At 48.4% G+C, this 12605-nt stretch overlaps 1 protein-coding gene across 1 annotated transcript; it reads left to right on the top strand.

Annotated features, from left to right (window-relative positions):
- Positions 1-189: 189 nt before the first annotated feature.
- On the top strand, positions 190-2034 carry LOC122371197 (CCAAT/enhancer-binding protein delta-like). The gene has a single exon (XM_043347348.1). It carries the CDS (start codon positions 518-520, stop codon positions 1400-1402), a length of 885 nt encoding a protein of 294 aa, XP_043203283.1. The 5' UTR covers positions 190-517; the 3' UTR covers positions 1403-2034.
- Positions 2035-12605: the final 10571 nt, after the last annotated feature.

Genomic DNA, 12605 nt, shown 5'->3' with positions numbered 1-12605 from the left:
GAATTCGAAGTGATGGCATGACGAATTGTGTTGCCGGAAGTCGCAGGACGCAGGACAGAAAAGTGACAAACGCGGTCCTTCAAAAGAGCATTCAGTGGCAGAGATTGACAACCATCCACTGCAAATGAGAGTGGATCTAGCAGCGCTTAGCAAAGTCGTTCCGACTGGATCGATCTCGGTGAGTTTTGTGCCTTGGAGCGATACCAAAATGTCAGCAGATAAGGCGGCTGCAGCCGAGCGACGACGATACGCATGCGCACTGGGCGCGCCCGTCGCCCGGGCGAAAGGCATATGAGCGGCGCGGCCACCGCTGTCGACACTCCCCCGAGGACAGCGGTCGTGGTCGGAGGTGCGCTGCGCCGGCCCGCTGCCTCCCTTTCACGTGGTGTAGTGCTCCGCGGCGCCGCGCCGCCAGCCAGTCGCCAGCCGACGCCGGCCCAGTGCAGACGTGTCTTCTCCCCGGACCACCGGTCGCTCTTTCTCGTGTGGTGTTGGCACATCATGTGCAGTGGCGAGCATGGAGTCGCCCCAGATGTATGATCTCAGCGACTCTGTGGTGAAGCCCAGCTTTAACGGACTCTCGGGCAAGACGCGACTGGGCGGTTATGGAGAGGAGTTCGGCGACCTCGCCGACCTCGGCGCCTCGGAGGTGTCACTCGACCTGCAGGCCTTTGTGAACGACCCACACTTCAGCGATGGCATCTTCACAGACATCGTCGAAGGCAAGGGCCTGGGCGCGGCGGCGGCGGCGGCCGTGGCCGGTCAGGCGGGCCGCGCCGGCATGCCGCCGGCCTCGTGCGCCGGCCTGACGTACCCGACCGCTGGGTACCTGCCGCAGCCGATGCCGTACACAGTACCGCGTCTGGGCGGCGACACCGTCACTGCCATCCCCGTCAAAAAGGACCCGGACGCGGCCGAGTTCCAGGCGTGCCGCCAGCCGCCGGTACACCCTGGCTTCGCCGGCGGCTACAGCCCGGCCTACGCCAGCCTGACGCCCGTCTCCTCAGCTGCCGGCGGCCTGGTGCCGGCGCGACTGCCCACCAGCGCTCCGCCAGCGCCGCCCAGCCGGCCCTCGGGCGGCTCCAAGCACTCGCCCTCCAAGCGCATCAGCCCCGGCTCTGAGGAGTACCGCCGGCGCCGCGAGCGCAACAACGTGGCCGTGCGCAAATCGCGGGAGAAGGCCAAGATGCGCTGCCGCGAGACCGAAGAACGCGTCAAGTTCCTCTCGCGCGAGAACGAGGGGCTGCACAAGCGGGTCGAGATGATGACCAAGGAGCTGACCGTGCTGAAGAACCTGTTCGCCAACGTGGGCGTACTGCCAGAGCAGCTGCAGCGTGAGATTGCCAAGCACCTGGGTGACGGGTTCGGCAGTCGACCGGCGGCGCCGCCCGCCGGCTTGTGACGATAGGTGCAGCGGCCGGCGCGGCCGCCCGGTGCGATCTCAGCCTGCTGAGGGGCGCGCCTGATTCTCTCGATGTCCCTAGTCGTTCGTGTGCGCCTCCCCGGAAGACGCTGTTGTCGCCGCCGCGAGCGACGGCGGGCGGCCAGTGGTCGTGACGCGCTGTGTTTTTACCCGGCCGGGTCGGAGGAGACGGACTCCCTCCCGCCGGTCATCCGTATCTGTTTGTGTGCGTGTGTGCGCGCGTGTGCGTGCTCGCCGTGTCACCACCTTCACTCGTTCGTGCGCACAAACGTGCACCGTAATTGTTCTGATGTCAATGCACGTCTGGACGTGTTCTCGTGGCCGCGTTCTCACCAAGGGTTTGCGATATGTGAGCGTGTGATGAGAAGCTAATGTGCTGTGTGTTGAGAAGCTAAGGATTGAAAGAGTCGACTCGCCGCGCACGGCGGCCGGAGGTCGTGAGGACGTGTGTGCGGGAGCGACTGATTGTACTGGTACCTTGTGCTGTTCACACTGTCCCCCTGACCGAGTTTGTCTAGAGGCAGGTGTAGTGTTGGGGAGGCGTGGAGATCGGGTCGTGTATATGTGTTCATGTTGCGAGAACCATCTATTTTAATAAAGTGTTATCTCGATTCAGTTGTATGTGCTACCTCGGTGGCAGAACGGTTGGATGAATTGACGAATGGTTCGGGCTTAGACAGATGTAGATCGAACGAATTCATATATTTCCAGACCCTTACGGGTCACTTGCCATTGCAGCAAGTTCAAGTTCAAGCAAGGTCAAAACACAGCTCAGCTCTTCATAAAAGTTGGCATGGGAAGTCAGCTCGAGTCATAACACAAGAAAACACGAGAAGTATATCTGATATCTGCATCCGGTGGTAGGGTCTACGGACATTATAGCACGCCAAATCAACACAAGGTCGCACACGCAGTTTTGTGAAACAAACAGCTTCATCCTCAGCTTCATCACACCGCGGAACCTTGATCTATTTACACACTCGGCCCTTGAACCATCATACACGGCTCAAGCGCAGCCACAGAGGTCGATAAAATGCTTGGAGTTGCTCCAACCAACATCTTAGTCCCATCACTGTCTCCAACTTAGCCCTCGCCTGGCGGGGGGGGGGGGCAGCCTCCTTAAGTTTTTTTTCGCGAATAGCGTAAAAGTTGGCGTCGCATAGCGCCGCAAAATTTGGTACAACGTCTGGGAATGAGCCTTTTGCTACCTATCCTGAAAATTCACTGCCATCCGCCGCGTCGGCACACCGATATCTCCTCACCTTCTCCCCATACGGCCTTGATTCCCCAACCCAACTCACACCATCACACTACTGCATACGGTGACCGGTCGCACGGTGGATCTGAATGCCTACGTTTTCGCGCCAAAGTCTGAAACAACTAACGATTATCATCAGCTTAGAGATGTTGAAATTTAGCATTTTAAAGCTTTTAATTTAAAAGTTTATATGTGTGCTTTAACGCACTTGTCCTTATTGATTGAGAAAAGAGCGGACTTTTTATCGTATTACCTAATACGAAGTAACGCAATCGAAGTGTGATTTCGGTCCACTGTGCGTTTTCAGGCGCGCTCGATAAAACACCCAGGCCTGGAGAAAGTTGGAAGGGTGATTTTCTGATCCTCCTCACCACAAAATGACCCTAAGCGAAAAAATGCCCGCAGGGCGCTGCCAACGCGTGCCAGCGGCCCTGCTAGTAAGGGCGAAAATCAATATATGTGTATGCGGAGCACACCCTTAGCGCTACGATGGCTCCTTGGAGACACCTGGAGAAACCTCTGCCGGCAGAAGGGTCAGATCCCTCGCAGACGGCGTGGCACGGCGGGAGCTCAGCGGGTGGCCTAGCCGGAAAGAGGATAAAAATAGCCGACTGGCCCGACCCAGCGAGGGGTGACCGAAGGGTGACCAGGAGTGAATGAGGGAACATACACGCGGTACCGAGCAGCCGATAACAGCACCGGACGATTAGTAAGTCATAAGTCAATGCTGTACTTTAGGCGTAAGGAAGCATCCATGTAGACGGGCGGACTGTCTCCAGCTCTTCCAAGTATTGCTTATATCTTGCTCCAACGAGCGTTGGCACGTTGGAAGTTTTATCGACCACTGCGGCAGCCATAGCACAAGCAATGAGAACACAATGAAAACGCAATGAAAACAAATCCCGTTTCGTCTCTACTGGGCTATCCTGTATCGACAATGTCACAATGATCTTCTCATACCAAGATCCAAGGCCGTATATAATAGCTTATAAAGGGATTGATAATTCAACTGTCAAAACTCAAAGCCATGATCCTGCTCTGAGGATGATTCTCCTCACTTACCGATCCTGTCCAGTCTGCCGTCCTGTCCCGTACTTGCCTAGATGATCCTGAATGGACTGGATCCCGTCAGGAACGCCTACACCCAACACTCCTGACCTTTCTCGGATTCGGAATAGTATGGAGAAAAAAGTGATATTTAATTTTCTTGTGTACCTAACTTGGTGCGAGTTTCTCTCCACAAGTAATTCAAATCTACTATCGAGACCATCGACATGATGAATTTTAAAGCTGAATCGCTTTCAGCCATTGAGATGGAAGGCATTGTACTATGCGACGTTTTTAGTATTGAGTGAGTTGGATTTGAGGCCGATCTCTGCCGATCACAACCCCAACACACTTGGATGAAATGGGCGCCATAAACCTAGTCGATGCAGATAATGTCTTTTGCAGATCCATGGTTTCTTTTTTTGCGGTATAAGCATGAAGCCGGCACGCATTTTTTTCTTGCTATTTGGTACTATGACCGATCATATAAGTGAGTCGTTCGGATTTCATCATCTTCGACTTTTTTTTAGTTCATATGCTACTCTGTCGCACACTTTTCGCGTCTTTTGTTTAGTTATGTTTAGTGATTGCTGGTAAAGATGATTTCAAATGTCTGCCACTTCAATTCCATCAAGACTACCAAACATCAACAGCTTATTATGCCGGCGCAAATCACTTGACCCGTGGGCAAGGCTAGTGAACCAAACATTTTACTTCGGCTACGAGGTGGTCTCCTCCGGTTATATTCAGTCTTGGAGCAATCGACGCCGCCTGGGAACAACCGACACGACGCTAACAAATAACACGTCTTAAAGTTGGATGATGTGCTGGACTGAAGAGGAGTCAACAGCCATACCTTGCACCTGCACCTACTTTCTGCGCTCTAAACACTGAAAGGCTAGTTACCATACCATTGCGGGCCGGAACGATCATCTCAGAAACTGAAACAAGTTTGATTACCTTGACATTGGACTCAAGTTAAGTCCTCACTGTTCAGTGTTGCATATGTGAACAAAAGCGTGCTGCAAGCTTCTGTCGTGACATCACATCTCAAAGGACTGAAGCTCAAGATTGTGTGCAAGCATTAAAGGAAAATACTATTAAATGCAGATGCTGGAGGCTAAAGCCCGTTCCATTGAATGTTTGAGAAGGCGATGTAAGTAAAATTGCCTATACTGCCCATAGGTAGGTACCTACGTACATACCTACCTGCTGTTTAAAGTCGTTGAACTTTTAGCTTTAACTTTTATTATTTTGTTTTTGCCGTAAGTGAATTTAAAAACTTGATATAATACACCCTTTGTTGTTCGCTGTGACTATGTAATAAATGCATATTCAGGTATTTTATAGACATCTATCTATTCATTTATTTATTTGCTTACCTGCGCATGTTTGATTTATCCGAAAGGCCAATGAAAGATGTATTACCGCTCACCTACGATTGCCTGCTTACCGCAAAAGCATACAGTCACCATGGCGGAACTGATCACCCGCTACTCCGTGCTCACCAGTCAATCCTTCCACACCCATCGAACATCCCCTCACCCCTCCTGTCTGGACCCCCCCCCCCCCCCGGCGCCCTCTACCGGTGACCCCTGCGGCGAGCGGCCGCTGCAGTCGCGGGGAGCTGACAGCCGCTCCAACGCAGCTCTGCACTGAACTCCAGCCAGTTCACTGCACGGCCTGTGTGCGTGTGTGTGTGCGTGTGCGTGCAGTTGAGCGAAGTAGACAGCTGGCAGGCAGACGGAAACTCCGAGATGAAAGTCTGGGCGGTATTTCACGCTCAGTTTCTCCGGGATTCTTCAAGCTCACGAGGCAGAGTAATTGAGCTTAGTACCCGATTGACATTTTTAAGCATTGGACTCTAAAGGAATCGCAAATAGACCGATTAACAGTGCGACCTGATGATCAGTTTTATTGGTTATCCCGTTGCCTTATAGGATTGCTTTTTTGTTCCAGTGCTTCTTTCATATTGGCCATGACCGACATTTCAAAGAACCGTCACCTCCCACCTGTCATATTCTCGTAAATAGCCGACCGTTTAGCGGTCAGCGTTGTTAGCCGTGCTGACTCACCCTAAATCGATCCGTCTGCAGCGGGGAGGGGCAGCGGTCGTGACCTCGCCGGGGGAACGACCCCCGCGACGTCTGAGCGGCAGCAAACAGCGCGTCGGCTGCCAACTTCCCACTGGCTCTGACCGCCCGAGTGCCCTTCCGGACTGCTCGCGGCCACCGGCCCCTTTCTGTTTACACGGCACACAGAACAGGGGGATGAGTTTCATATGGACGACGACGGAAAGCGGCAGTGGATACGCTGAGAGATTTGCGATTTGTAATATTCTGAAACTCTACCAAAGGGCAGTTTTTTATTTATCTCTTTATCTGTTTATCCAATTTAAGTCCGCCGTACTTCCACGCTTCTTTCTTCATCAGCTTGTAATAACATTTTCTTCCTCACACCGCGCCGGATTAAGCTCCCATGCACTAGCTCCGAAGTTTATTGCAGCTGTCAGCTGTACCTCCGTGACAACAGACCCCCTCCCCACACCGGGGGTCCAGTGTCTGGGTCACCCGAGCTCCTCACCCAGCTGACCCAGCCGCCCCGTCAGCCGCCGTACCGGTCGTGACGTCATCAATGCACCATTTCCGGCCGGAGCCGGATCGACCTAGTTCGGTGACGTCATCGGCGCGCGGGGGTATTCCATGAACAGCTGATCGACCTCCCAAGGCCGCCCACCCTACCGGCCGCGGCCCGCCCGGCAGAGCCGACACACTTTGAAACGCGGTGCGTGTAACTGCGTCTTGGCTGATTCAATCTACGTGACCGCAATGGTGATAATGCGTTGAACTTGCAGAAGAAACGCCTGCTGAGGAGTTGGATGAACGACTGAGTCAGAGAAGCGGGGATAAAGTTTTAACTCCCGAGTGCAGAGGGCCGGTCGATTCAGTCGCAAAGTGCCGCATTGTTTGTGTTACTCAGCACTAACTGTACCAAGTGCAAGAAGTTCGTTGTGTGCGGAACTGTGGACGTTATCAATAGGGTATTTCTAGGCGACGCATGATGTCACGAATGCTAGGTTTTCATACACGTTGTTCATATATCTATCTGGCTCCTCTGCCGGAAAATGTCCATATTGACACACGATATCGTTGAAAACACCGAACACCGCAGATAACCAACCGACGTAGGCATTTGTTCAGGAAGCGGTTTTCCCCATATCTGCCCACACCACCCCAGTGTGATTCTTCCCTAACGAGGGCCTGAGCGTCTTCCACGTCTCCGTTGTATGCATCTATCGCCAAATTTCCCGGAAAGAGAGCTGTCCGCTCTGTCCAGCCGATGTACCCCCTCCCCCCCCTCCTTAGATAACGCCAGCAGGCCCCACGGTACGTGTCTGGGAGCTGATAAGATCCTCTCTCCCTCCGCCGTCGCCGCCGTCGGAGGGAAAAGAGGGGACGCTTATCACCCGGGAGCAGCTGTTTTTGAAGAGGGTGGGAAAACGACACCCGCTAACGAGGGGGCTGGTTGAGCTCCACGAACACTGGACAAGGTCCAATGGACGTTGAACCGCTAGAAGCCCAAACGTGTGTGGTATAGTTTCCATCCCTGACCGTCTGGCTCAACCCCGACCTGCCTCCTGGATCGCTCGAGCCTGCACCGTGTCCCTCGAGAACCAGCCTTATAGCATGCACGTGGCTCTATGTCTCCATGAATCAGACATACCAACCCCCTGACACGTGCCGTCTGACCCGGTCCCAGCCGCGTGGAATCACCTGAATCACAGGACTCAGCCAGAGAGACGCCGGACCTGCCGCCTCGGGCCACATTCCTGTACCGTGCCGTGGAGGTCGCGCGAGGTAAAGGCCGCTCGACTCGCGGGTCATCCGTGCGCTGATATATGTTGGTCGAGCTGTATCGAGAAGGGGCAGTTAGGAGGAGAGGTTTGTAAGGAAGAAGACATCCCATTTATTGTGGTGTCAGGCGAAAGTTGCAGCCCACAGCGCTCCAATGCGTCTGCAGCTATAGTGAAGAGTAGTTTTTAGAACATATATGGTTGATGGCTGTGATGAGCATTGTTAGTATTATAGTTTTAGTGATGATGAAATAGCCTTTGCTCATACTTAATCGAAAAATGACGAAAAAACAAAAAATATATAAAATATAAAAAAAAATATATAAAAAATATATAAAAAATATATATTTTTTGTTTTTTCGTCATTTTTCGATTAAGTATGAGCAAAGGCTATTTCATCATCACTAAAAAAAAGAGTAGTTTTTGCCAGACACAAAGACACAATTCAATTTCAAAGCATGATGGAGAATAATGGTGGACTTAAGTCTACGTAAACTTGACTGCTGCACCCAGACTAAATGGAAGCCCAACTGTTTCTGACTGGACCCTACATAAACAGAAACTTAGCTGGTTGAACTATGTGCATGTTTGTCTGAACATTCTGCGCTTAAATGTGAAAGAAAAATACTCTTCTTTACCAGTTCATTTGCAAGCTAAGGACGAAGGTCATAGAGAATATTTTTAAATCATCACATGCAACTTAAATGAAATTTGGTTTGGAGTTCACCTTTTGGGGCTTCGTTAATGAAATGTATGCTACAGAAATGTCATCGATGCTGTTGATGAAGAACAAAGGGCACAAAATTTATCGACGTAGACTTAATTCGCATACATATGTAAGTAAGCAAATTAATGATCAGCTATTTTTGTTCACTTACCTACCCTTCGTTAAGTTCATTCGTTGACCTTTTCCGGCCAAAGCTTTGCTATATGGTCTGCCTTCATTCGGTGAGAGAGAAGAACTATCAGTGGAACCTTTTAAGGTGTTTGCTTATGCATGTTTGCTTATTATGTTTGCTTATGTTATTATGTTTGCTTTTATGTTTGCTTATGTGTTTGCTTATTCTGTTGCCATCTCAACACGGGTTTAGAAGTGGTCGTTCATGTTTGACAAATTTATTAGATTTCCTTGAGCATGTAACAGACCTTGTAGATAGAGGTAAAAATGTATCAGTAGTCTATTTATATTTTTGTAAGGCTTTTGATAAAGTTCCCCATAGAAGATTACTAACATCATTAGAAATTCATGGACTTAGCGGGGCTTTACTCAACTGGATTGAGAGCTGGTTATTAGCACGTAAACAGAGAGTAATACTTAACGGACATGAAGCGGATTGGAAGGATGTTAGAAGTGGTGTACCTCAGGGTACGGTCCTAGCCCCTTTATTGTTTATCATTTTTGTAAATTTGATAGACTCGAAGCTAACGAGCAAACTTTGGAAGTTTGCCGATGACATTAAATTAGCTAGGGAAATTACTTCCGAAAACGACAAGAAAGCACTACAATTAGATTTGAATACTCTTCATGATTGGACTCAAGAATGGCAGATGGAATTTAATATAGAAAATTTCTGTTGTGGCGAGAACTAATTTACTGGCGCTGACCGCGCAGCTGATTGGCGCGGACGCGCAATTATCGTTTGAGTTTTACGCCTTTGTTGATAGTGTTGGTCGTTGCGGTGATTATGATTTGATATTACGATCGACACTTAGTTAGGGGAGATCCGTGTAAGACGCCCAGGGTCGGTAAGAGGCCCCATCGCTTTTTTTACCAAACCAATAATGTTATTTATTTTTTAATGTTCTTGTAAAGCAGAAGCCCTCTTGAAACAACAACTCACGAAACCTGAGGTATCAGGTGCGTCGCAGCGACTTTTGGTAAGCCTGTTTCTGTTTTTGCCCCTTTACTTGCTAGATATATGCATCTTTATCACCCTTATATATCTGAAAAAAAACAATGGCTATCAAATGCAATCTTTTCTCATCGAAATTGTCACATGTTAGCTTCAGAAAAGACCATGTTCTGGTGCGCTGCAAATGTCTCATAAACCATAAATATTGTGGACGTTAAAACACTGTATTTTTTTAAGAGGCCCTCCCTTCGAGGATGATAAAACGCCCCCCGATAAAAAAACGCCCCCGATGCTAAAACGCCTGCACCTGCGGCAGGCGTGGCATTCTTTTTTCAAGGAGTTTGTTTTTGTTTCTTTTTTCTGTTTCTTTTCTTAGAGGTTATAGGTACAATTTTCGTTGGTCATCAGCGTTTGGTTGTGCTAGTTTTCGCATTGTTCGAGCGCTTTGGAAGTGTTATTGGTTTCGATAACACCGTATTTGCTTAGCTTTTCGAAATAAAAGGCCTTGCAGCTGTGTTCGCAAAGCGTCTTTTACAAGTCGACTTGACTTTTAAAACGCCCGAGGGGGGGGCGTCTTACCATACCCATAGTGTAAGAGGCCCTTTTGCAACTTTTTCCAAAATGTTAAAGTTTACGGTTTGTGTACCCCCTAGATTCATTTTGAATGCAAATATGTATGGGAAAATGATGCATGCTCACAGCGCATGCACACGTTAGCGCTTAAATATTATCAATTGTCTAAAAATAGTAACTGAGCTTAAGGGGGGGGGGCCTCCTGCACCACTCTCCCCTAGTAATATGTTTGGTTCGAAATGGCTTTGTTCAGTTTCGATCCTTTATTTCGCATAACCTGTTCACCCCCTCTCTTTATGATTGTCAACTGTTTTGGGTCGTAAGGACAAAGAGGTGTCGAGAGTCACCTCTAGAGCTTCTTCCGTTCTTGACCTTGGCCGAGATAGTGCCATGTGTGCCAGGTGTTTTTCTGTTGTGTGTGTGGGGGAATAAACCGCAAGTGAGGCGGACGCAGGTTTGTCTAAACCTCCCCCCACCCCAGGGGCACAACAATTTCTATATAACATAACTTGATCTATATAACATAAATGGTGAGACACTTCAAAATGTTCATGAAGAAAAAGATTTGGGGGTTTTGATCACAGATGATTTGAAATTTAGCCGCCATGCGGCCATTGTCAGGAGGCACGGAAAAAGGCCCTTACGATGTTGGGAATTATAAACAGAAATGTCACTTATAAAAGTAAGGAGGTCATGAAGAGACTTTACTGTGCCTATGTTAGGCCACATTTAGAATATTGTGCACAAGCTTGCCATTCTTCTTTTAAAAAAGATGTAACATTATTAGAACGGGTTCAGAGAAAGGCAACTAGGATGGTGCGGGGCTTAGCTCAAATGAGTTACAAAGATCGACTTGTGTCACTTAACATGTTCTCGCTAAATTACCGGAGAGTAAGAGGAGATTTAATCGAACTGTTCAAGATTTACAAGGGTATTGACAAACTTGACTTTCAGAATATGTTTACAATAAATTCGCATTCTACGAGGGGACATAAATGTAAACTGAAAAAGAAGTATACAAGAACGCGCTTAAGACAGTCTTTTTTCACCAGTAGGGTCGTAGATATTTGGAATGGCTTACCATCTTTGGTTATCGATAGTTCCTCCATCCAGCAATTCAAGAATGGAATTGATTTATTCTTTGCAGAAAGTGGTCTAGTTTTTGACACTTGAAATGAAATCTAAAACTTTTCTTCTTTTTTTCTTCTTTTTTATTTGTGTCGGGATATTTATGAAATGTAATGAAAGGAAATTGTTTATCGATGTATGTGAGATATGTCTGATTCATGTGAGTTTATGTGCGTTGATTTACATGTGCATGTAACCTTGTTGGGCCCATGTGGCCTGTTGTTGCATGGAAATATATGTTATGTTATGTTATGTTATGTTATGCATGGCCAATTAGCACATTTTATGCAGCAAATCTGTACATTTGAACATCACGTAATGATCACTTTCTGATCTGCATTCACGACACATTCATTCCAAATCGGGCAATTTGGCGGCTTGTCTTTCGGCATCCGCATTGAAGCTACGCTCATATGACTGCACAGGGCACATAAGTACAATGTACGTTTCGTTACCCAAAACCCATCCAAGTAGTAAACAATGGGTTGCAGAAAACTGGAATAGTTTTCTAATAAAGGAAAAATGGATTCGTTTCGTCTGTGGGCTCGGTGCTACCAAAGCGTGACTGATAATGCTCGTATCACTTGGTCATCGTAGCATTAGCAGCCAAGCATGCACACACAAAGCGAGAGCGATGCTGATTCTCAGTTAACGCACTGGGTAGAGGTTGGGATGTAACGTCTGCTTGCAGTTTCATTTCCAATAGTAATGTTCACATTGCCTCTTCAGCGTACCGCGTAGTGCACTTACCACCAGGATCAAGATGGCTAATCCAAAGATCATAGCGTGTTGTAAATTAATCTTACTAGTCATTCGGATGGCTAAGGCGTGGTTACGAATCTCACAGCCCGTAAATGGGAGTCTATGGAGGAAGAGCCTCCTTCTAGTATTGCAAAACGACAACAAAATCCTGTTCTGGGTTTAAGCGTCCGAATCCTTTCACTTTCGGTTTGTGTGAAGAGATTGCTCCATCGGGGTTGTATGACTATCTGTGCGACATCTCCGTACGTCCAGGAACAAACAGTAAACATTTAGTACCGACGACGCAGTCTGTCAGGCGCCTTCCACCAGGTTTAATCCCGTACCTATGTACCTATGTATGTATCTTAAATTAGCCCACTGTGTCTAATGTCACGAATTGGAGAGGAGAGACACCTGTAGCAGATCGAAGCAAGAGAGGTGTATTATCCAGCATATATCAATGCAGCGTTATAATCCTCATTTCTTCAGTCCTCATACACGTGGAATACGATGTGGCAAAACTTTCTCGCAATAAGATCTATCACTTTTACATGTAATTGGCTGTCATCAAACAGTGAAGCAGTTCGGCTGAATTGAAGACTTGGCAGCTGCTGGAACCTGTTTCACGCCGATCTTCAGTATGTCAGCCAATTATTCGATCGATTCAGCGCTGTAGCACCGCCGATAATCCGTTGAGCGCCCACCCGCTATACCCAGTGCGCCTTTCTG

The sequence above is a fragment of the Amphibalanus amphitrite genome, unplaced genomic scaffold (genome assembly GCF_019059575.1).
Source record: "Amphibalanus amphitrite isolate SeventyFive unplaced genomic scaffold, NRLGWU_Aamphi_draft 000035F_arrow, whole genome shotgun sequence".
In the NCBI taxonomy this organism is placed as follows: domain Eukaryota; kingdom Metazoa; phylum Arthropoda; class Thecostraca; order Balanomorpha; family Balanidae; genus Amphibalanus; species Amphibalanus amphitrite.
This window is presented reverse-complemented; position numbering and strand designations above follow the sequence as displayed.

Coding starts and splice junctions, on each gene's coding strand:
- LOC122371197 (XM_043347348.1), top strand. CDS start 518: ATGGAGTCGCCCCAGATGTATGATCTCAGCGACTCTGTGGTGAAGCCC.